Source organism: Corapipo altera, unplaced genomic scaffold (assembly GCF_003945725.1).
Source record: "Corapipo altera isolate COAL_440 unplaced genomic scaffold, ASM394572v1 61411, whole genome shotgun sequence".
In the NCBI taxonomy this organism is placed as follows: Eukaryota; Metazoa; Chordata; class Aves; order Passeriformes; family Pipridae; genus Corapipo; species Corapipo altera.
The window spans coordinates 15,798,100-15,823,931 of record NW_020884875.1 but is presented as its reverse complement, the minus strand read 5'-3'; the positions used below and the strand labels follow the sequence as shown (position 1 = coordinate 15,823,931).

Genomic DNA, 25,832 nt, shown 5'->3' with positions numbered 1-25,832 from the left:
ACATAAAGACCTTTGTTCTGTTCCCTACACTTCTCTTGCAGTTGTCTGAGGACAAATACCATGTCTGTGGTGCTCCTGTTGGCTCTGAAACCACACTGACTTTCAGGTAGAATTCCTTCTGCTATAGTGGGTATTAGTCTGTTCAAGAGTATTCTTGCCAGGATTTTGCCAGCAATGGAGAGCAGAGTAATACCACGATAGTTTGAGCAGTCAGATTTAATACCTTTCTTCTTATACAAAGTGATGATGACAGCATCACGAAGGTCTGATGGTAGTTCACCGAGTTCCCAACAGCTTACCACAAACTCATGAAATTTGGTGTGGAGTGCAAGGCCCCCATGTTTCCAGACTTCGGGTGGAATTCCATCAACCCCAGCTGCCTTGCCGATTTTCACCTGCTGTATGGCCTTGAGGGTTTCTCCTAAGTGGGGGCAGTATCCAATTCATACTTTACTGGTTGTTGTGTGATGGACTGAATTGCTGAACCTTGGACTACACGGTTGGTACCGAAAAGAGTCTGAAAGTGTTCAGACCATCGATTCAGAATGGAGGTTTTATGCTGTATGTATATATGCAATATTTATATGCTGTATTTATATATGCAATATAAAATCGGGAATTCATTTTTATTCACAGTAAAAGTTACAGAAGTCTCCTTTCTGCCTTTGTTGGTAACTATCAGCAGTCACTATCTGAGAATATAATCTTGCACTAACAGAAATAGTTTACTGCATTGATACCATGAGATACTCTTAGGAAACTTAAACATTCTAGACAACTACTTGGCCCTACATTACACACAAGAACATAGGAACACAGGAAGTTTAGTTGATTTAGAGTTATGATGGAGACATGAACTACTTCATAAACCACCTGGTGTTTTCCACCAAGATAAAAAATATCTGATTGGTTGAAATTATAGGCATCATTTTAAGCATGAAATCACTGTACCAATAAACACAGTAATTACTACCCATTTGGTAATTCCATATAAACAACTTGTGATGGGAAGTTAAATCATTTTATTCTTTTCTTCTGTACCTTCTCAAAAAAAAAAAAAAAAAAAAAAAAAAATTTAGGTGCAGTGGCCTTAATTTTAAAAGCTAGAAAAAGAATCTTACCCAATACAAGATCTGGTCCTAACATAAGACCTGACCAAAAGTCACCAAGAGGATTATCCCATATTATGAGTTCTATAAACTCCATTCCATCTTTGTTATGTCTCACATCTCCAATTTTTAAATACCAGTGCTGAAATAGTCCCAATTTGCGGCTGTGAGTACAACACCAGCTATGAAACAAGACTTTCTTTCCATTTGAGACAAGATCTCATCTTTATCTTTAAGATTCGTAACAGAAGAGTTCATGTATCACTTATCACAGTGATCTTTCTGCGTTCTCAGTGCCTTGCAATTTTTTTTAATCACCAAAAGACACAGTAATAAAGTCTCGGTTTCATCTCTTAAGACCCACCTTTAAACTCTATTTATCAAGCTAAATATGCTTATGTCACTTAAATCCACACGTATTTCTTTCATTCACATATCTTTTATATCCCTTTATTATTTGTCATCAGATTACTAAATTGAGATGCTGTATCATCCCTTGCCAATATATCTGAGCATTGCTTTAAAACAAAGAATTGTAGTTCCTTCTCAGGGGAAAAATGAATGAAAACTATAAAAGAAAGCTTCTATCATCAAAAAAATCCTTGGTAATATTACATATTTTCACAAGACAAATATCAATTAAACGTATACACGATCTGCAAGTTTGTATAAACACAGAAATTGACAATGCAAAACTGTCCTTGCAACAGTTTAACCACAGTAAGAAGTAAAAACTCTACTTACTGAAACAGCTATCATTGTGCTGTCAGGACGCCATTCTGCTTGCTTATAAGATCCAAACTGAGAAGCTGCTTTTGAAAGTTCCTTATAGCTTACGATTAATACACTGGGCTGGAAGAAAAAAAAAATGAAGAATTACATCTCATATCTAGAAGGAATGGAATGGGGCTTTTAAAGGGAGCTCATGCAGAACACTGTCATTCCCAATCTCACTCTTTCAAACCCAGGACATTTAAGTAAAATACATCACTGCACAGTAAGAAGTCATTTCAGAATATAGAAGCAATTTCAAGTTACACAAAGGGTGACTGATGCTTAAGATGAACAGAAGCATCTCAAACAGACTCCTATGATGACAAGGACTGTCAAATTAATTAGGATGAAATATTCTATACAGTATTTGGTACATTCCATTTGCTTAGTTTCTGCTAAATGGGTGGGCCATTGTATTACAGAGAAGGACAATCAGGAAATGACAATCTGTCAGAAACTGCAGAAAATCCACCCCTACAGTTTGCTGGAAGGATTATTCATATGAACTGTTTGTACTTTCTTGCTCTGAAATCAATAACAGTTTTCAGCTTAGACAGGTATTCCCCCTTCTGTTACCCTCCACCACCAGGAGGTGGAAGTTAAATTAAGCAAGGAATACTCTTCTTTTTGTATAAGAAGTTACCACTCATCTTCACACCACAAGTTGCCCCTAACTTTACCAATGCCAGTTTTAATTCAGAGTTTTAGCGGCAAACTGTACCACTGAACCAAAAGAGTAAACAGTAATCACTTGTTTTCCTGAAATTAACCATGAAATCCTTAGGCAAAGCTTGCCATCCACTGCTAGGACTGCTAGGTGATGGAACTTTACTATTGCTCTTGGTTTACTTGCTCCAATAGCAGAAGCACCACAACAAATCTAAAAACATTAATTCTACCCAGAAATCATGCGGGTGTCCGCTACTCTAGAATTTGGTGGGTGTCTAGAAAATTCATATTTGGAATCATTTGCATCAGTTTCCTTTAAGAAACAGTGGAGTTACAAACCAATAATTTAAAACTATGAATATTAATTTAAAATAGAATGAAATAAAGCAATGAAATGTCACCATGTATATAAATAAGGAGCTGAATTAATGTCACACAGGCAACCTTACCCTTGGTAAATGCATAGCATGACTTTTCATACTCTTAAGAGCATTATTACTTAAATTTCACACCCACACAGAACTGAATTATCAAAAATAAAGTTAAATATTTATATTGTAAAGTATAACAAGAACACTAATCCTTACCCTAAGAATTATTTACACCAGCTTTTTCAACTCATGAAGCTTCTTTTGTAGATATGTTCACATCATAATAGCTGACATTAAATAGATAACTAATTATTCTTAACAGATTCTTATTGGTGGTTCTCATGAACTACACAGCCTTTTACTGATTGGCTTAGAACCACCAGAACTGTCTTAGATAAACTGAGAAAAAGCAGACTGTTGGTAATCTGCACTATTAGTGCAGATTCGGAGATCAACCTTAAAGCACTTCTGTGGTTGATGCATTTTAGCAACTGGCAAAATAATGTTTTAGAAACTCAGTAACACACAATTTTCTTCCTATATGGTTACTTTTATAGAACATAATGACTGCTTTTATACTGTAAAGTTCTTGTGACATTTATTCACAAGAAAATTGCTATTACACCTTAGAACCTGGAAAAACATTCTGCATACACAACAGCTATAAAATTTATAAAAACTTCTTTCTAGGCTTTGGGCCTTACAGATGAGGACTAAAGGAGTTAACATTAGGAGTGCAAGCAATCATTTTTATCCTTTTGCAGTTTAAGTAGCTTCTTTTCTCATTAGAAAGCAGACCCACTTGTAATTCAATAGGTGACAAAGGCTACCTAGCTAAAGGTTGAACTATAAATTATTTCACTGATACAGTTTATGTCCACATCCTCCACAGCTCAAAAGCATTTATTCATATGTGAGGAAAACCCTAATATACAAACTTCATCCCCCTGTTTAAAAGCTTCCCACAGATATGTGCACTTTTCAGATTAACCAACACAGAAGGACAGCTCAAAATCCTGCTCTGCTCATGCAAGAGAAAGAGAAATGGTAACTTTACATATGAAGTAATTCATTTTACCTAAAGTGACTGAAGAGGTATAAGGGAACACAAGTATTTCTGTAAACAGAAGTATGTCAGCCTAACTACTTCACCCAAGGACAGCAAGCCACTAAACACACATTTTAACAAAAAAAAAAAAAAAAAGAGGGGAAAAAAAGAAAAAGAAAAAAAGCAGGTTTAGTTGGTGTGATACTTGGGTTAGTTTTACATATTTACCAATTTATATAGTCTGTATAGCAACAGTAGGTGCTTAGATTCTATTAATCAGAATTTTTCCTAAATCTTTACATTTGATACTGTTAGAAAAACCAACTAACTTTCCATATCAGCTTCATGAAAACTCCACGGTTTTCCCCTCTTCACATTTCTGCATGCAGCTACTAAAGGATAAAGAAACCTAGTTAAGCTCAACTAATGAATTACACTCACTGTCTCAAATAAGGCAGTATATTACGCCTCCCCCTTTAAAATTCTTAAAATCCACTTGCCGAAGTATTAATGGTAGAGCCACAACTTTAGGAGAAACTGGATTCCATAAACATAGCAAATGACCTAACAAATAATGATTTGATTAAAAAGAATCAAATAATTTGTCTACAGGAAGAAGTAAACACCTTCAGTTGTTAAGGAAGAAAGAATAGAAAACTAAGGAAGAAAGAACTGAGTAAGTCTTAATTCAAATTGCAATTTAACACTAGCAAAAGCTTCCCAAAATAGACAGGAAGCATATCCGGCATTTTAAAATCTGCTGCAGAGAAAATCTAGCATTTTGATGTAGTACATTTTGTCTCTCAGGAGGAACGTAAAGTCAGGCAAAACAGAAGCTGCCACTCACAAACAGAACTGTGGTGGTGGATGCTCACGGGATAACAAAAACAGTGAAAAGAAAAATAGAAAATATAACTTCAGAAATAATATAGTATTATCATTACTAAAGAGCAAACAAACACTCCAGTGCTCTAGTTAATACTACTGAAAAGAAACAGAACTTTTTCTCACAGTTAAATACACTTTATCTCCTTCCATCAGTCAGACACCTTGGCTATCTCTTCACAAGATCATGTTCCACAGTTCTTGCTCCAAAATTTTTATGCTTCACAACAACATCTCTCTATCATTAAACACATCTCTCTCTTACTGACATGTGACTATCACAACATTCAAAAGAGGTAGCTGAAAGCAAACGTGCTTTGGAAGACAAGAGAGGAACTGCACTACCTGTAAAACAGTATGTAGCAAGGCAGCTTCATCAGCAGAGACACCTAAACTCAAACTACCTAAAAACATGTATCTGATTCATTATCAGTTGTTTTCGTACCTGAAGAATCCCTCTGGACTTTTCACTATGAAAGATGAGCTCTGCACCAACATTAGGACAAAATACCTATGCAAACAATTAAAAAACCCAACACAAAACACACAGGACGGCAGTCAAACCCATAAAGAAATAATACGAAATTGTTACTATTTCACTTAATTCTACTGGCCAAATACAGCATCTTTACCATTTCCTAAGTATCACAATGTCCAGCACACAGCTGGATAAATCCATCATGGACTGGATGAGCAACTGCCTCACAGGTCGAGCACAGAGGATCTTGTCACTAGTAAGGTTCCACAGGGCTCCATCTTGGGCCCTGTGCTCTTCAACATCTTCATAAATGACTTGCACACAGGACTGGAAGGGATACTAATTAAGTTTGCAGATGACACGAAACTCAGAGGAGCTGTTGATTCCCTCAAAGGCAGGGAAGCCCTGCAGAGAGACCTTGACAAATTAGAGGACTGGACAATCACCAACCATATGAAATTCACCAACTGAAGGTGCTGGATTCTGCACCTGGGATGGGACAATCCTGGATGTGTGTATAGACTGGCGAATGGGAGGCTGGAGAACAGCTCTGCAGAAAGGGACCTGGGAGACCTGGTTGATGGCAAGTTGAATCTGAGTCAGCAGTGCCCTGGTAGCCAGGAGGGCCAACCCTGTCCTGGGGGCATCAGGCAAAGCATCACCAGTGGGCTGAAGGAGGGGATTGTCCCGCTCTGCTCTGCACTGGGGTGGCCTCACCTTGAATACTGTGTGCAGTTTGGGGCACTGCAATAGAAGAAAGATATTGAGCTATTAGAGATCATTCAAAGAAGGACAATGAAGATGGTGAAGACCCTTGAGGGGAAGCTGTCTGAGGAGCGGCTGAGGTCACACGGTTTGTTCAGCCTGGAGAAGAGGAGACTGAGGGGAGACCTTGTGGCAGTCTGCAACTTCCTCATGAGGAGGAGCAGAGGGGTAGGCACTGATCCCTTCGCCGTGGTGACAAGTGACAGGACCCAAGGAAACAGCCTGAAGTTGTGTCAGGGGAGGTTTAGGTTGGCTATTAGAAAAAGGTTCTTCCCTCAGAGGGTGTTTGGGCACTGGAGCAGGCTCATCAGGGAAGTGGTCATGGCACCAAGCCTTGCAAATTTCAAGCGTTTGTATGATACTCTCAGGCATGTGGTGTGACTCTTGGGGTGTCCTGCCCTGGATCAAGGATTGGACTGGATGATCCTCATGGGTCCCTTCCCCCTCAGCATAATCTGTGATTCTGTGATTCTATTAGCAGCATAACTAGTCTCAGAACGCTGAACCATATAGTTTTTACAAAAAAACCCCAAAATCTATCAAGGTATACAAACTCTGCAGAAAATTCACTTAGTGAGTTTAGATATGGGATATTACCAATTCACTTACCTAAACACAATCATTCCACCACATCTGATGTAAATGCAAATCAAGTATTCACTTAAACCCTAAACTAAGACGTGAATGTTGCGCTGAACAGGCCCTCATTAAAGAGGGCAAGGAGCCTTGAACAGACTTGAACAGCATCCATCCTATGAGCAAGTGTCTGTCCTAATTGAGATGGTTAAAGGGAATTACAGAAAATTATAAGTTAACCCAAATGGAGAGAGGTACAATCATTGTTCCTTTGACAGAACATAAACTAATAAAAAAAGTTTTCCTTAATTGAGATTCTCTGGTTTGACTGCTGCAGGTTAATGACAAACTGTGCATGTAGTGGATTTTACAAGTTAAGTAGGTCAGCAAATACAATGGAAAACTACTGGACTAAGTTTCAAAAGTAAACCTAACAGCACATATGGAACACAGTCTTATGTACAAGTTTGGGTTTCTTAATGTGAGATCAATACATGGCTGTGGATAACTGTTAAGACTCCAATATTCTCATCCCCTAACAATATATTACTCTAGACATCAAAAATCTATCTCATTTAGATCCAAGAGGCAGTTTCTTTCAAAAACACAAATGCCCTGTTTAGTTTTATAAGACAAATGTTTCAATGTTTCATTAAGCTGTAGACATAAGACAAAAATCAAAAAGCTGTTTCGAGGAGCTTATGATTTAAGTGACAAAAACAGAGCAAAAGTCAGCTGACACTGACCACTTTTTTCATCATTACATGGTCTGTGTTCCACTTTAAATGCTGAAGCTTTGCAGGATTATAAATAAACCAGAAAGGTTAGATGGAGAAAAAAGAAAAGTATGGATGTATGCATAAGGAACAGAAAAACTATTAAGGACCAGAAGGGAAAAAAAAAAGACCAAAAAAACCAATTTTGTCAGTAAGAGAGAGACAAGCCGAAACTTAACTCCTTTAATTGAATTTTGAAAGCATTTGGAAAGCTTAGAATCAACACAGTACCCATCTAACAAACACAGCAGACACAGCTCCCAATACTGTGCTTCACAGCTATTGTGAAATAGGTAAGAATCAAAGTGCATCAGAATTTTCAATAACTACCTCTTCCATGTCAAAGTCTTCAGTTAAACTACTGCTCAAAAATGCTGCCAAAAAGCAAGGACATATTCTATACATCTTTGCTGCTCTTTTATGTGCAACTAACTGCACAGCCAAAACTCCTAACTGAGAATGCTTTTTCCTTCATGTAAGTAATTCTGACACATCTTTCAGGGGTCATATAATACAAGGTTTATGTTAATACAAGAGACACTGAAAACCTGGTAGTCCTACTGAATAACCACATGACAATTTACATTTCATATGATAAATCTATCAGTGTAAGAAGTATTTCTAATTTTCTTCATTCTGTAATCGCAAATGTATCTTTATAATAGAAGCAACAATAACCATTACTGTTACTGACATACAAAAAGAAATGGTCTTCTCAGGCCAACGTCTGAAGGGTATCAACAAGAGATTAGCATCTCATGGGTTAAACTACTAAGGAAAAAACAGCAGAAGAGGCAAGACATCTTAACTTGCACTGATACTATGTCAGATTGTTCACAATACACAACCAACACAACACTTACATCATTATCAAGATATCTGTTGTGCCATTCTGCAGTCAAATTCCAGATAAAAATCCTACAAAGGTTGTATCCAAATCTATCTAAGAAAAAGCCATACACAATAATTCTGTAAATTATTCTGCTTACAGTTCTGAGATTAAAACATAATCCTGACAGTACAGTGAAAACATTTCTTTTAATAGTCAACTGTAATACAAAAAAAGACTACAAAAACAACTGCAAATGTATTTATTCATATGTCTTATGAACTACATGTACTGGTGTCACAAGTAACTCCTTTTACAGCATGGCAAAATTCCAGGTAACAGAGATCACTTCCACAACAGAAGCACAGCTGCCTGTTTTGTCCTACTTATTTAACTAACATACATGCTTGGATTTAAAGCATGTAATACAGCAACAACTAGAGACTGAAAAGCACATAATAGTGCCGTACGAGAGCTGCTTGAATATTGATCTATCTAGCATTTAGAATGAATATAAATCATTTGACAATCCAGGATACGTGCATGCTTTCCCATACACCTATTTTAGTTCATTAGGGTGATCTGACTCAACATCAGATCATCATTAAAAAAAATAAATACAATTTTAAAAAACAAGGGTAAGCGTAAATCATAAGTTGAGAAGCATAGGTAATCAAGAAAACCTCCTCCAAATAAGTAGTTGGGGCAAGCTACTCTTGGCTTCAAAGAGCTTACAAAACTGGTTTTGACTGGCAGAGTCATGGCATATAGTCCAACAACATACAGGACTGTCATTAAATATTCAAGGCTAGTACTTATTCCTCTCATTGTCACAAGTTTGTTAAGATTAAAGAAAGGAAATGCTGGACTATATTTATACATACAACTAAGCCAATGGACTATTCTTGTTGCACACAATTCACTTTTCAAGGGTTAGGCAGAAAACTCCACTCATCTATAACACCTTCTTCCTTAGGTGCAGACATTTTCCCTTAACATCCTAGATCCCTACGGGTGAATATCTAGAATTCAAGAGATAACCAAACCAATTTAAAATTAAAGCCACAACTGTTAAGGGAGTGACACTTTCAACGGGCCATCTACTACGCTCCTTTGATCCATTCATGAGCTAAAAAAAAGCAGGCTTCTATTTGTTCATTAAGTTTAACAGGCCTGTAAAAAGACATCACTAGTCCACCACAAAATCCAATAAAACAGACGAGTGAGCAGGAAAGATTGTGACACTTAGGACTGCACAGCTGCCTTGTGAAACCTCATCTTTAGCTGCCAAGTCAATCTATTACACATCAATTACCTCGTTTTAGCATTTCAGAAAGTTTCTTTTGTTAATTCATATTTCTCATTTCAAGCATCCAAGTACTTAACATTACCAGAATGAAAACGTTTGACAAGCTTTCCAATCTTGTCATGAAAATAGTTTCATTGGCTCTTAGCGTCAAGAAATTTTCTGAGGTATCTAGGCCTAAAACTTCAGATCTAAGAAAAATAGTTGAAACAGAGGACTCCAAAGAGGGGTGCATTTAATATAGTCCATTGGGGAGCAAAAAAGCATTTTTAGCAACAATAATATCTAAAATAAAGTAAAAATTTTAAAATGTGCTTATTTTGGCTTTAAGTCAGTCTTTTTTTTTTTTTTCCTTTTTCCTTCCTTTTAAAACCATAACAGGTGTTATGGAGAGGTGGTCGATGCCCTGAGTCTACCAGTCCTTAATAACATGATTTAACTTTTGGTCAGCCCAGAATTAGTCGGGCAGTTGGACTAGGTGATCACTGTAGGTCCCTTCCAACTGAAAACAGAGTAGAATAGACCAGACTATGTTGTGTACGTTTGCTAATGTGCATACTGGTACAGCAGCACATGCATATAATTTATAAATAAATGTAAACATCCCGGGGGGTCTGTGCTCAATTATCTTTCACCTATACTGGTGCATGATTGAAAACATTCACCACTGGTCACTGATCTTCTCTATACACAATCCAGTCTCTCCCAACAAGTAAAATAGGACTTTTTGGTTCAAAAACACTGACAGAACTCCATCTGGTTTTTACCAACACTATTTACCCCAGTTTCTAATCTTAATACCTAGACTGATTCCAAAACAGAAAATAATCCATTCTTTGGGATAAACTTTCCTTCGTTCCACTAGTTCTTAGTTCATAGTCGATGAAATGGAGCTTTAAACAGTACTATGTCACTTTAAAAAATATACATACTGAATGTAAGCTCACACACCTGAAAGCATTTCAAAGGGCCCCCTGTTTTTGAAAAACTCAAAACAGAACTTTCCCAGTCTCACCACCTCATTTTACATGAAACCTCTCATATATAGCTGAGATAGTAACAAGTCTTAACAAGAACATTAGCCTGAAGGCTTTTCTACTTCAAGAAATTGAGTTAGTTCAACCTGACTAGAACTTATCCTTGTTTCAAAGAAGATACTTTTGACAAATGAAAGCATTTTCTAGAATGCAGTAATTTTATTTTATATAAGTTCAACATTCAAAAATAAAAAAAAACCTACAAAAAAATTCAACCCAAATAAAACAAACAAATGAACCCCACAGGTACACTCAAAACCCAAGCTATACACAGGAAAACAATGGAAAAAATTCTTTTTAAAAATGCCCTTGACTAAAATCTTTATTCTTACAGGTTTTTGCTAACACCCAGTTGTCCACAGAGGCAGTGAGACACTTTTTTAGTTTAAGATCAGTCAGTGGTCAAACCTGATAAAGTCAGCACCTTCCTCAAAAGCACCCATTACAAACTGAATCAAAATCTATTTTAAAAATGTAAACGGCCTCTGAGGTTACTCAACTCTTCTGCAGCAAGTGAATTCTTCTAGTCCTCTGTCTGTAGCCAATTATACAATGTTTAACATTTCAAAACAAGTCCAAGCATGTGAGTTATTGAACCTCGTCCTTGGGAACAGACCATAAAGTAAACTACATTCTAGACAACAGTGCACCTCTTGAGAAGTATTCCACATGCCTGTTGGGTTTTTTATATATTTTCCCAGAAAAGAAGAACAACTGTGCTCTGCTGACAAACTACAGCTACAGGTTCAAGAACTGGCAAAAGCTAGAAGAGTGTACAGTTTATATACAAGTGGGCCACAAACCTAAGGAAACACAGGCCACATGGTGATGTTCCCACAGCATAGTTACCAGGCTGATTATGTCCTAGCTGGACATAATACCCATCTAGGTTCCAAAAACAGCATCAGCACCCCAGCAAGGAACTAAGGAACAGTCATGTAGAGCACAATAAAACATAATGTGATGAAATCTCAGGATAACTTAAAATGAGATTTTTAAGGCTACGACTGTTATTTGACATCTTCCAGTATCAGCTTTCTAAAGTTGGATTGTTGGTTTTCCCTGGTAATCTGAGATGAACTCTATATTACCTGGAGCTGGAGATATTTATAGACAGATTTAGGGTCTAATCTAAGCAGTATTTAAAAGGATTCAGCATCAAAATTTAAAGTCAATTTCACAGTTGTTTCATTGACAGACACGCAAGATTCACACTAATACAATGTCAATTAAGAGTAAGGCACGTAATGTCAATTATTCACATAGTCTCAAACTGGATGTTGCTGCAGCAGCAACTTCCATGCAAAAGCCACGATAAGTTTTCTGTTAGGGCCACAAAACTTTTAAAGTTTTCCATAAAAGTTTGTGAACTTCTGTGTTATAACAGTCTGAGTAGTGAGTTTGTTCTGTGCTTTACAGAAACTATTCCATATCTCCTACATTCATATGTTTTTTATATAAAACACAGAACCTGAAAAGGCAGAAGATATGAAGCATATTGGAAAAAACAAAAAAAATTTGCTACAAACACTCCTTAAGTTAAGTATAAGCGCTACTTAGGTTAAAACAAAAAAAAAAGTTGGTTGGAAGTCTCATTTTTTAGGCATAACAGGTGTTAACTCCAAGTAGATTGATGTTGCATATTTTCTTAACGCTACATTGCTGTCAGTAAACATCGTGGCTTAATCCCTCTGATTCACAAATAATGAAGTATCCTATAAACTTAATTTCAAATTTTCCAACCGTTTCTGGAAGAACAACAAAAAAATTAACAGCTGGGGGTGCAGGGTCCGAGAGCTGACAAGCCGATGGATACTCACTCTGCAGTACCAGATGCTCAACTGAGATGGGGATAAAACTGCGAAGAAAGCTCTCTGGGGATCCGTCTGGATGTGAAGCGGTCGCTCCAGAGACTCCAGAGGACACAGCAGCCTTTTGGGCCAGCCGCTGAGGAAATACATGACTGTGGATCTCCCTGTGCCCGAGGCGCGGGCGCTCAGCCTGCTCTATCCTAGGCGGGGGGCAGCGGAGACATCAGCCGAGGGAGAGGCGCAGGCTCGGCGGCCGATCGCGCATAATCACGGGCACAGGACGGGACGGCCGGAGACGCGGGCCGAGGCCTGCCCGGCGTTGGGGCCGCCGGTGCCGGGGCGGGGGTGAGTGCGGGTTGGCGCGAGGGCCGGGCGGGCCCGCGGGAGGCGGCGCGGGGGGGCAGGGCCGGTCGGTCACTGCTCCGAGCGGGCGCCGCGGCGCTGCGGCGGCGGCAGCGGCGACTCCGCCCTCCCACGGGTGCCTCGCCCGCCCGCGCTCCGGGTCGGTGTCGTCGCCGAGAGCCCCGCCGCCATGTCCTACCGCTCCCCCTCCTCCTCTTCCTCTTCCTCTTGCCGCTCCTCCCCCCCGTTCCCCTGTTCCAGGCCCCGAGCGGCGGCGCGGGGCGGGCGGGGCCGGGGCGGGGCAGCGCCGCGCCGCGCGGAAGTGACGCCAGAGGCGTGCGCGTCACTGCTCCGGGCGGAAAAGGCGCGCCCGGCGTCGGGGGCACGGGGAGCGCGTGCGCAGGAGGGGCAGGGGCAGGGGCAGGGGCAGGGGCAGGGGCAGGGGCAGGGGAAACGGGGAACTGGGCTGAAGCGAGAGAAAAGGGAGAGGGGGCAGACGGAAAAGGAGTGGGGAGAGAGGAGAGAGGGGAAAAAGAGCGGAAGGAACAGGTGCGGGGGGAAAGGGGAGTTGGTGTACAGGGAAGGGGAGCCTGGGGAGACGGAAGCGGACGGGAGAGGGAAGCGGAGCGGGGGGTGACAGGACAAGGGGAATAGATTCCAGGAGAGAACAGGTTCAGAGTAGCTATAGAGGAGGAAGTTCTCTGCTGTGAGGGTGGTGAAGCGCGGGCTGCCCAGAGAAGTTGTGGATCTGCATCCCTGGAAGTGTTCAAGGCCATGCTGGATGGGGCTCTGACCAGCCTAGTCTAGTGGAAGGTGTCTCTGCTCATGGCAGGGGGATTGAAACGAGATGATCTGTAAGGTCCTTTCCAACCCATGCCATTCCGTGCCTCTACGATGAATTCTGTGTGGGGTGAGCTGTGTCGGGGGCAGGGTGAGCACAGGGCACGGTTGCTCATGCAGTGTGTGTACCTGGCGTTAGGCGTCTGCCAGGGGCAGGCACAGACGTTTCTTCCAAGTGATGACTTGGATCAGTGTTCTACACTGGGTTATTTTTATCCAAGGCCTGTTACTTAATCTTGTTTCCATGATTGCCCACATGCTTTTATTTGCACGTTACGGAGAGAGTAGGAGCATGTGGTGTGAAGGATGACAAGTAGAAATAGAAACTAAAGCTACAGCTTTAGAGGTAGTGAATGAGGCTAGTTGGTATCTCTCTTGGCAAATAAAAAGAAATGAAAGAGAACTAAAGGTAAGATCTCTACACTGTTGCAAGGGCAGTGCTTGTGTTACAAAGAAATAGCTATTGCTAGAAATAAGCAGAAAAGTTTTGTGAACCAGTCTCCTGGCACTGCCTGTTAGAGGAGTTCCTCCAGACTGAGCTATCTATAGAGAGGTCTCACTGCATGCAAATTATCCAGTGCCCTTCAAAGAACACGGCCTGTCCCCACTCCTAAGGCCTGCTGTGTCCTAACAGCTTTCTGGTAATATATTGTTCTTACCATATGAATACTGTGTCCCAGCTGAAATATTTTTATCTGAACACAAAAAGAGAATCTGTATCTATTAGAATCTATATCCATATCTGTTAGAATCCAGACAAAACCATAATAGACCTTGGAAAAAATATAGTAAAGGAACAAAACACCAAGATATTTCATACCTTATGCTTTTAACTGGGCAACTTGAAAATGCCCTACCATCAAATTCCCCGCTCTCAGATATGTGCCAACTAATACTTCTTCTTCAACTAATCCTCCTTGCTATAGTCTCTTCCCTGAATGCTTTTTGACAGCTAGCCTGCTAAATTAGGAAATGGAAATTATATTAGAAGTGTGGCATCATTTCATTTATTGATTCCCCCTCTATTCCTCAGATTATGAAATAAATGGCACAAAATACATCCTGAAGAATATTTACAACTTCAGAATCATCCTTCTTTTGGATTAATTGCATTTCATCTTACTTCATGAAAGTACAGAAAAGTTTGTCAAAGAAAATCCATGAAAGAATTAATAAGGGACCTGCATGCCTTTCATACTTTGTATCTTCCTTAGTTAATGCTGCTGCATCCTAATATGTTCGTTCAAGTCATGTTGTTGGTGCATGCAGATCAATGCCAAGTTGTGTGCTGGGAGCAGCGTTAATGAGGGAAACAAGTACCGCTCTTAATAGCGACTGGATTGTAGAATTTTGTTGTAAAAGTGGAGGCTGGAGCCCTTGTAAGTTTTGGATTGCTGTTCTTTTCTCCGTGGAAAGGCATGAGGCACATATTTGAAATCAAAAATAATGATGGTAGCAGCGTGTCATTAAAAGTATGACTATCGAAACCCACACATCAATAATACGAATGCAATCTAAACTGTGTGATATTTTTTATACATTTTTGTAGGCTAAATCAAAAATATATGCCTAGAATGGTAATGTGGTAATAATAGACTTTTTCTAATAATAGGCTGTTTGTACTTGACTACAAAAGCATATTTCTCAGTGTTGTGGTATGGGAATGTAACTCATAATACCTTGAGACACAAAAGTTGTGTAGAAATAGAATGCGTGCAGTGGACCAAGCTCAGAGAATTTCTTGAACAGATCTGGCAGTGGCTACCGAGGCACAATTACAGGATATAGCAGCAAGACTGTGATAACAAAGCTCAAGAGAATTGTGAAAGCCCTTTATGCACAAAGGTCCACTTGTCAGTTGTCATCAAGTTCACCTAGTTGAAGATAAGACTTGCTTGCAGCTGCCTGTTTAGTGACAGTCGTGTTGTTTTGGAAACTGTGCTCTTGAGATAGCTGTGTCCTGGAAAGGAGGAGCTCATGCAGAGCTGTGGGAACATCCAGGGACATTGAAATATCATAAACCTAAATACATAAGTCCTGATGTTACCAGGCTGGTGAAAGGAAGGAGGAGACACTGCTGGTGGCAAAAGTAGATTGAGAATGAAAATGTTGGATGAGAGTAGCTATTCTGTGTAGTTGCCACTGTTAAGAGTCCTAGTGTTGATGTGCAGCTATTGCCATGAGCTGTCATTTAGATTCTGCAGCTACTTCTCATGTAATGTTATATCTGCAGCTGTTCCATGAGCAATGACAGAGGATCAGTCCTTGCATGTTAAATTTAAAAAAAACAATGACCTCTCCCCCCACTATTGTCACTACCAGCAACATAGCTCAAAGTAAAAAAAAAAAAAAACCAACAAACAAAAAACTGACAGAAAGACTGTTAGTGAGGCATGGCCGTGGTTAGTGTCATGAAGTTTTTGCCATGCTGCTTACAGACGCAGGCATGGTGTCATATAAACCCAGAAGGGGTGTGACAGTTCGTAAGCATATGTGTTTTGTGCATTAAAAAGTCTTTATTAAGTTATCTTCATTTCTTGAAACTGGTCCTGGAGCAAATGTGTCCTTTACCTTGCAGATTTTTGCTGATGAAGTGTGAAGATTGCATTAGTCTGTTATTTAAACTGCACATTTTATCATTTTAGTCATCCTTTGACCCACCAAAATGGACTTTTACACTGAGAACAGTTCCATATAAACAGGACAAGGTAGGCAAATACTCAACTCAGTTTCCCACAGACGACCTACAGAGGTTATCTCAGAGGGTGAATTATAATATTTGTTAGCATCCTTAAAGATGAAATGTAAACCAGTATCGAAATAATAATATTAGAAATTTAAAAAAAGAACCCAATAAAAGGGAAATGATTCCTTATAACACAATAGGAAAATCTTATGTTTTTAAAAAATAAAAATAAAAAAACCAAAACAATGGGTTAAATACCAAGACTAGTCAGCTGCAATTAATAGAGAAAAGTCACTCTGATTTTTTCAAACATTTTCTGAATTCAGCCAAGTGAGATGGAAGGAGTAGAAGGAGTACTCCTGTGAAAGAGACTGTTTAGGAAGAAGGAGAAGAGCAGTTTATTCTATTGGTACTGCAAATTCGAACTCAGCAATTTGTGCTTAGATACAGTAGATGACCTGAAGTACTGGGACAAAAACAATAATTCTGGAATAGAGTACAGTACAGTTCTTAATCCTAATTTTTTATATTTCTGTTGATTTTTAAAAATTATTTTGTATACCCAGCTACATTTAAATACAGTAAAAAGCTAAAGATAAATTCCACCTGATTTTTCTAGGAACCATTCACTCACAAGGGGTCACGAATTTATTTGGCAACATTATTCACCATTTGATAACTTATAAGGCAGTGCAATTAATAATTACTGATTTCAGATAATTCTCTAATAACATGTAAATACTCACCATCCATTTTATAGTCTATTGGCCATTTGACAGAAGTCATGCAGTACTGTTTTAGTTTCTCACAGAACCATATCTATAACTAACCAGCAGTATAATTCAGTACTGTTAGAACCCAGTTTCCTACGTTTTTCAGTAGTGTTTTGCAATAATGTTTCTAGGGTTTTTTTTTTCAGTGAATGAACCAAACAACTGACACCTTTTCATTCTAAATTTTTGAAAAGTATCTACTATTCAAAAGTGGCTTTTCCCAGGTGTTCAAGAACTTAAACCTGAAATTTGCAAGTAAATTTACTAGTGAATTTGAAAGTATGTGTGGATACACATACTACAATAAAGTTGCAGTTGCGGTTTAGGTAGATTAGAAATCAAATAAATTTGGGCCCAAAATACTTTGTTTTGTTTGCTTATCTCTGAGAAAATAGAAAGGGAAATCACAGCAGAGATCTTTCCATGCATTAACAGCCATACTAATATATAAAGCCAGATAAAAAGGGAAAAAATATTTCACAATTCTGAAAGCACCTGTATCATTTAGTGGATTAATCATTGTCAATGTCAATAAAGATATGTTCCAAAGCCATGATCTATCAGATTTAACATAGTTAGCACAACATTTGCAGAAGATCTGAGTTCTTGGGATTATACAGCCCCGAGGACTTCAGTTTGGTTTTCATAACTGCTTATGAGTTCGGTAGGGTGGTTTTTAAAAACATCCTCTACATCAGTGAAAATATCCTTAGAAATTCAGTCTGTCCTTTCAGACTTTATTATTTGGGTTTCACTGAGTGGTGAATATGCTTGTAGTTTCATGAATACCTTACCACTGAGGTATTTGCTTTGTGCACACAATTACTTTGCCAAAAGCCATTGTGGTTTCTGAATATGTCTGGAGAACTGCATTCCTTGACGGTCTTTGATATCTGATACTAGGAACTGAAACATCCAGAATCACCGATCATTTTTAATGTCTTGGCTTTAGGAAACAAGTTTATTCTTATGGCTTTCCAAGCAGAAAAAAAGCATTGTAGAAGGAGCTAACTGACTCTGGTATGCATTTTCTAACATAATTTTCAGTATAAACCAGTGCTGGAAAAACATTCTTTATTCACGGTGAACAAACTGACCAAAGAACCGTGTGAGCTGCCTTATGTGGAAGAAAATTAATGAAGCGTTTTTGGGGTGATGACTGCACATTTTTACCAAGTAACACAACCTATGTAAAGTACAGGGTACATGGTACAATTAGAGTATATTAGATGGATATGGGAGTTGCGGACAAAAGACTTGAAGAGATAGGAGCTCTTGTGTATGGAAGCATTGGTAGGTAGGGTGACCTAGACTTATCATATGTTATGCACTTAAAGTATTTGTTTTATTAGGTGTTTCTGGAATTTTGTGAACTTCTACTTTAGTATATAATCTGAAACTAACAAAAGCACACTTGAATTATATTGCTGTACATACTATAACCGTACATGTTATCCTTAACACTTGTGTTATACAGTGTTAACTCCTCCGTTGAATTTGAATGTTTTCAGTCTGAAGATGAACAGTAAAGGACAACATAGATGTTGGAGACAGGAGTCTGGTCTGGTAGGCTGTTGAACATCATCTGCAGCACGGAACTACAGTCTTTATCCAAGAAGCAGGGTCCTTTCTTACAGGTGGCAAGATGCAAAACACGTTTTCAAGTATCTTCTTCAGCAGATATAGGGAACAAAGTAAAATCAAAGAAGAAAACACTGCAGTTTTCTTATAATAGTGGATATTAACCTTATGTTGTCTTTTGTGTCTTTTCGTTGTAGACACTTGTTTGGACTGAGATGCATATTAAATAACCTCTGACAATGTGTTAAGATAGTGATAGCGTTTAGCAGTGCCCTCTGCAGGCTTTTATTTGGTAAGCAGAGAAAGCTGTAGCAACTCTGCTCTGTTTGGATTATGTGTTTATACTGGTTGAGCTGGTTCTTTTTATGTATTTTGCTAGCAGAGTACCATCTGAACTTTGGAATTTTGTTCCCAAGCTTCTTGGAAAAAAACACAGAGTGCTGTAAGTGATCATCCACTAAGTGCTACAGAAATTACCCACTTGTTTCAAGAGCTTATTTCGTATCAGTTTGTGTGTTACAACCATACAGTGTCCTGGGCAACAGGAATTCAAGTTCCCATCTCTCTTCCCCCTCGGAACTTAGGTTGAGATGGGGAAGGGGGCTAGGACTAGGGAATTAGGATTTTGGAGAATCTCAAACCATGACACTGTACTGACCTGGCTGTGTCTGAAAGAAATAGGTGATCAATTCAGCTTTCCGTCCTTTGTGATCAGTGACTACACTGAAAAAAAAAAAATCAGCTTTTTTTAAGGGCCTTGTGTCACAATCAGCCAAGCTGTTACTGAGTCAGAGCCATCCAAACATCCCTAAAATACAGTTGAAAGTGCAGTTGAAACTGTCACTGTCAGAGGAGGCATCATATTTTGAGCTGTTTCCTGTTGAAGTCCAATGTTAAAGAAATTATTTTCAAATTCTGCCTTTTTTTACCTATTTGTTAATGATCTGTATGTTGCGGATTAAAAATACCTTCTAGTCGCAGGACAGAACTTGGAAATAATTTCTGTCTTGGTAAATTACATGGAAATCAATTGCTCATCCCAAATCATCATTGATTAAATGGTAACATCACAATAAAGTAGAGCCTTTTCATTACTGTATTTATGAGTAAATTGCTGTCATTCATGTCTGTGCCCTGCACACCAAAGAAAATATGTTTTCCAATTATGAGGCTCAGAAATATGAGAACAGTTATATGCCAAGAGTTCTGTCTTCTAATCTGAGACCATAGAGTGACATCTTTGTGGTCTCTGGGATGTCATCAAAGTCTTTGTTGTTAAAATCTTACTAAGCTCTTACTGTTATGTGTGTAAATTATTTAAAGAGACAGATTTGAACTTTTTTTGTCAACCAGAAGCTTGTACTTATTGAGCTGAAGGGGCAAAAGATGCAATGTCAGGACTAGCTGCTAATATACATACAAAAAAAGGTATGAATACTGTCAGTTATATTCTTAGATGGACCTCACAAATATTGAATAACCTAACAGAAAAATAAACCCATTAAATAAGAATGCATTTGAAAAATTATAGAAAGTTGGTTGACTTTATCCACATTTAGAAAAATATCTAGGTATTCTGTGGCCTGTTCAGAGGTTTGATGTTTGTAAGTAAACACTATGTGGAGCTATAGAGCTTGTTCTTCAGGAGATTTAAATTAGATAGCATCAAAACAGCAAAATAAAAGGGGAAATGCTGTATGAACTTCTGCTTTTAGGCTACACTGCAATAGTCACAGTTTTTCAGCCACTGAACCATGCCAACTTTTCAGCAGTTCCTTGAGAGAGTTAAATAGACATTTTCCTAAATGTAATCAAAGCTCTTGTGTTCCATTAATAAGAAAAAGAAAAGTATTTCAGCTTTTGTAGATTACAGCCACAAAACTACTGAGTGGAACAAAACAGGTTGGAATGCTGACAGAACAAGATACATTTCTGTACACCAAGGCTTACTTGTTTTGGTAAGCATGCTATGTGTCATTGGATGTCAGTTGTTCAGCTTGGATACTGTTTTATGACTTGGCTTAATACTTATAGTAAATAAATAAGGACATGCTGTGGCAGAAATGTTTCCATTACTCATCTTTTTGGAATGATATGATGAAAGATAGCACCAAACATTCTTAAACAATCCTGGGAAACAGGTCTGAGAGTGACTGTCTTACAGTCTCATTAAGAATAATTACTAGATTTTATTAAGAATACTACACTTCCATATTAAGAGTTATTTTTCTGGTTTACTTATGTAGGTCTATGAAAATTGCTGGCCAATGCTGCATATACTGAAATAATCTCTGTGATGGGAAATGCACATACATTATAGAGGACAGACGCAGGAAGATGTTTAGTCAGAAGGCTCTGGTTTAGCAAGCACATGCTTAATTGCCTCAGTGACCCACATCAGTTTCAGTTATACTTTTAGTTTCCATACTATACAGATAAGAGGTTCTTATTCACACACTAAAAATTAATGAAGCATGCTTTTAATGCACTCCGAAACCACAGCTACAATATCAACTCTTAAATACTTCTTTAATCATTGATGTTATGCCATAACAAATGCCAACTCAATATTACTTTACTGATAATAAGAAGAACATTAATTTATTAGTAAGTTCGAAGTGTTCTTGTCACTTGAACATGGTGGGCTGTTCTCACCCTTTCGCATCAAAAAGGCACAAAGGGCAACAAGAATGATCAAAAGCCTCAGGATTGCAGGTTGCTGAGTAGGATCTGACCAAGGGTTAAATTTGTGTACAAGGATGTGAAAAGTTATTGTACATGACCTGAAAAGGACTGCAAATGTGAATGTATCTTTAAGATACATGAGTCAGAGCGTGCCTATGTTCCACTATTCAAGACTGATCAACAAGAAAAGAGGAACTGAATCAGGCCACCTCTGCGTCCATGCACTTGTATGAGTGCAGTTTGTGTTTGGTGGCAGACACAGAAGGAAGAGATGAGGGTGCAACAGTGCGAAATCTATCAGACTAGATGGTATGAATAAGGTGTTCACTGTCCCTTCCATTATAAGACCTAGGAATTATCCAGTGAAGCTTGCATTTGGATAGGTACTGAATAAACCTATTAGTTTATTCTATCAAAAATAGGATAAAGTCAGTGTGTCCACTTCTTGAATAGGTTGTTAAGGTGCAGACACATGTTTTCTCACCATTTTATGATTTTTTCCAAAATGAGTTCATCAGCCAGTATAATTGTTACTTGAAGAGTGGGAAGGCTGTGGATGTGGTCTATCTGGACTTCAGCAAAGCCTTTGGCACCATCTCCCACAGCATACCCCTGAAAAAGCTGGCAGCCCACAGCTTGGACAAGGGCACTCTCTGCTGGGTTAGGAACTGGCTGGAGGGCTGGGCCCAGAGAGTAGTGGGGAATGGTTCTGCATCCAGTTAGCCTGGTGTTGGGCCTAGTTCTATTTAATATCTTTATTGATGATTTAGATGAGGGGATAAGAGTGTACCATTAGCAAATTTGCAGATGACACCAAGTTGGGGAGGAGTATTGATCTGCTGGAAGGCAGGAGGGCTCTTCAGAGGGACCTGGACAAGCTGGAGAGATGATCTGATTCCAACGGGATGAGATTCAACAAGGCCAAGTGCCGGGTTCTGCCCTTTGGCCACAACAACCCCCTGCAGTGCTACAGGCTGTGGACAGAGTGGCTGGAGAGCAGCCAGGCAGAAAGGGACCTGGGAATTTGGACTGATGAGAAGCTGAACATGAGCCAGCAGTGTGCCCAGGTGGCCAAGAAGGCCAATGGCATCCTGGCCTGGATCAGGAACAGTGTGGCCAGCAGGAGCAGGGGAGTGATCCTTCCCCTGTACTCAGCACTGGTGAGGCCACACCTGGAGTACTGTGTCCAGTTCTGGGCCCCTCAGTTCAGGAAGGATATTGAGGTGCTGGAGCAGGTCCAGAGAAGAGCAACAAGGCTGGTGAAGGGACTTGAGCACAAGTCCTATGAGGAGAGGCTGAGGGAGCTGGGGTTGTTTAGCCTGCAGAAGAGGAGGCTCAGGGGAGACCTCATCACTCTCTACAACTCCCTGAAAGGAGGTTGTAGCCAGGTGGGGGTTGGTCTCTTCTCCCAGGCAACAGCAGTAGGACAAGAGGGCCCGGTCTTAAGCTCTGCCAGGGGAGATTTAGGTTGGATATTAGGAAGAAATTTTTTACAGAGAAAGTAATCAGACATTGGAATGGGCTGCCCACTGTCCCTGGAGGTTTTTAAGATGAGACTGGATGTGGCACTTAGTGCCATGGTCTAGTAACCACAGTGATGTTGGATCAAGTGTTGCACTTGAGTATCTCAGAGGTCTTTTCCAACCCAATTGATTCTTTGATTCTATGATTAAAAATCATAATGCCTAGAATCAAAATCACTATCATTTCTGTATCACCTCCATTTGGGATTCATAATACATTAGTCCACAAGCAGTCCTAATGTTAAATGAGGCAAAACTTTAATCCTTCAATCACAGTGTCCAATGATCCTCCTTCAGCTTTTACTCAGGCAACACTTTTCAAAATGCCGTGTTTTTGTTCTTTGATGAAGTGTCCATTTTATCTCAAAACCTTGTATAAATAAATTTTAATTAACCTCTGTTGACATTTTAAAAAAGGAACCTTAGCAACTCACCAATCACAAATTAATTTTTTATTGGTGGACTTGCAAAATTTTATTTTCTGTTTAGTTCCTCTGACAGACATTGGAGAGCTTATGGGAAGGCACACAGGCAAAACTGCCCTTGAGACCTTGCTATATCAGCTGGAATAAATTACCAGCTTTCAAGTCTTGTAAGCAAGCACAACACATGCATAACTGAAGTCAGTAGAAAAATTAAGCGTATAGATCTAGTCCTTACAACTCTTCAGTTTTGCAGCTTCCGTTGAACATAGAAACTTGTGATAGCTCAGCACCCCTTAGGATTTAGCTGTATGTAAACATGGGAAAACTGGGTATGCCATTGCTCAGCAAGTTCTGGAGAAAAGCTAAATTTAAAAGAAGGGATTTTCTTGAGTCATGTGGCATACTTGGACTTGAGAGACTTTTTATAGAGACCTTGAAATATTGAGGTTTCATCCCTCCTTCCTTCTATTCCTACTAAGAACTGGATTCCAAAATAACATATCTCTTGCTGAGGGAGCAAACTAAAATTCCTGTGTAAAAGGCAGAGTCCTATGCTGTGTTTTAAAGGTCTCAAGAGAAATTTCTAAATGTGACATGAATATCTGAACTAAGGAGCTGAAAACTCAGCTTCTGCCGGTAGAATAAAAGAGGTGCAGAAATACAGGATTTTGCAGCAAGAACAGGACATCGTAATTTCAATATTAACAAACCAGGTGGAAACAAATGGCAATTTGGTGTTTCAACATGTAAATAACATGTAAAATACAAGCTTCCCTCCTGTCAGTAGTAATCAAATGTACCTCTGTTATGCCTGTTTGACAAGGGCTGGGTATCATTAAAAATGTAAGAACACCAGAGCTAGATCTCAAGTTTGTCTTGCACAGTGGTACTCTGACTCAGCTAGTAGTAGTTATATAGGTAAAAATGTTAACAAATGTGTTGTCATTTAATTTTTGTTCTTTTTCCGTGGCTGTTGGCACATACTGCTCAAGAGAAATTTGAAATATGAAATATGCAGAGAAGGGTAGGGGGAGTGGAAAGGAACCGGACAGCAAATAAAACTGAAAACCATTAGTCTACCATACAAAGAAACATTTACTGATTTGCTATCAAATTCCTGCTTCAAGATCCCCATTGAAATCCTGTTGTGTTCTGAGACTCACAGTATGCCGGGACAGCAGTTAAATAACTGAATATCAGCACAATTTGCTTCTCTGTGAAACTGTTTTCATATGCTCAGGGCTACTTAGTAAAACTTGTTTCAGATTTTTAGCAATCATTCCCTAATGGGATGGGGGGGATGGTGCAGGGAAGTATTGTAGTTACCATCTTTTTTTTTAATAGTACCTGCATTGTTCTTGCATTTTGCCATGGGTTGTTTTTTGTTTTCTAGAGGTTTTTTTTTCCTGCAGATGGTGATATCTTATTACAACATCTTGTTTATAATCCTTCATTACCCTGCTTGGTAATAGTTCTTTCTGTAGTACCTGAGCTGATGATTTATTCAAATGAAAATCACTTGGCTCCATACCATGATGCCTTGTATAACACTATTTTTAAATTAAAAGGCCTTGCCTGAGCATGATTGTTCAATAAAGGCAGAACTACTGCAAGGAAAATCTCTAGCACTTGCTGTTGAATTATCAGCCCTACAGGTCTTCTGGTCTGCTGACTTGTGAGAAACAGCACAATTGCAAAGTCATGCTATGTATCTGTTGGAAGCAGATGTCAAATGACATCTCCTTAGATTTAAGCAAGTTTGTTTTGAAAAAAAGAAAAGAGAATAGGTCATTAAAGCATGTAAGCATTCCTCCTAACTTGAGATAAGATCTGTCGGCAGCATTGTGGTCAGCTCAGCAGAGCTTAGCTGTAAGAGAAGCTGGGACAACTTCTGTTTCTGGATTAATGCTTTATGGAAGAACAGTTTATATAATTGGGTACAGGGACCAAGTCAGCTGTACTTCTGCTCAGAGTTTTCCAAATCTCTGCTGGGAGCTCAGACTGTTCTTTCCTATGGAAAAAAATTTGTCTTGCTCTTCAATGAAGAGCAACTGGAAGTTAATTGACTTTTAATTTTTGTTAACAATTATATTTGAGTATGAATAAATACATTTGAGTGTCTGTGCTTCCCTGTTGCAAAAAAACCCCAAACTCTTTAATATAAAAAAATAGCTATGTGCAGGGCTGTGGTTAAATACTACTGTTAAAGCAGAAGGAACGTACTACAGGAGTGGCTGCTCTAAGAATAGGAGTCATAAGAGACATCCTACTCTAGTGCAAAGATGAGTGCTATTAAAACTAGTAATACTGAACACAGGATGTTCTGCAGAAGGCAACAGACTCCTCATTGTCAGGGAGCTACACATAACAGAGAGCTTTAGCTACCCTGGCAAGCTGTATTGGTGACTTCACCAACACACCCTCTGCCCAAGGGTCCAGTACCTCACCCAAGCCTTGCTTGAGCTGAGCTGTAGGTAGGTTTGTGCTCAGCCCTGTCCCTTGTCATCCTGACTTGCTATTTTTCCTCACTGGACCATGGGCCC

General features: G+C 39.2%; 1 protein-coding gene and 1 long non-coding RNA gene across 11 annotated transcripts in view; one reads left to right on the top strand and one right to left on the bottom strand.

Annotated features, from left to right (window-relative positions):
* Positions 1 to 12,743, bottom strand: part of RIC1 (RIC1 homolog, RAB6A GEF complex partner 1) — a 50,591-nt gene extending 37,848 nt beyond the window's left edge. For all 7 annotated transcript variants that reach the window (XM_027635414.1, XM_027635419.1, XM_027635418.1 and 4 more), the window contains exons 1-2: positions 12,444 to 12,743; positions 1,854 to 1,961 (exon numbers count right to left, since the gene is read on the bottom strand). In XM_027635414.1, coding sequence (XP_027491215.1) covers positions 1,854 to 1,961; positions 12,444 to 12,584 — 249 coding nt within the window. In that variant the 5' untranslated portion in view covers positions 12,585 to 12,743. The remainder of the gene's footprint in view (positions 1 to 1,853; positions 1,962 to 12,443) is intronic.
* LOC113943535 lies at positions 12,739 to 24,772 on the top strand. 4 transcript variants are annotated; one of them, XR_003526372.1, is made up of 6 exons: positions 13,393 to 14,025; positions 16,195 to 16,324; positions 18,123 to 18,251; positions 18,553 to 18,948; positions 19,036 to 19,240; positions 24,762 to 24,772. It is a non-coding gene; the product is annotated as an uncharacterized LOC113943535 (long non-coding RNA). The 4 variants fall into 4 exon arrangements; XR_003526371.1 differs by lacking the exon at positions 13,393 to 14,025 and adding an exon at positions 12,739 to 12,779 and having other exon boundaries at positions 16,262 to 16,324; positions 18,553 to 19,240; XR_003526370.1 differs by having other exon boundaries at positions 16,262 to 16,324; positions 18,553 to 19,240.
* Positions 24,773 to 25,832: the final 1,060 nt, after the last annotated feature.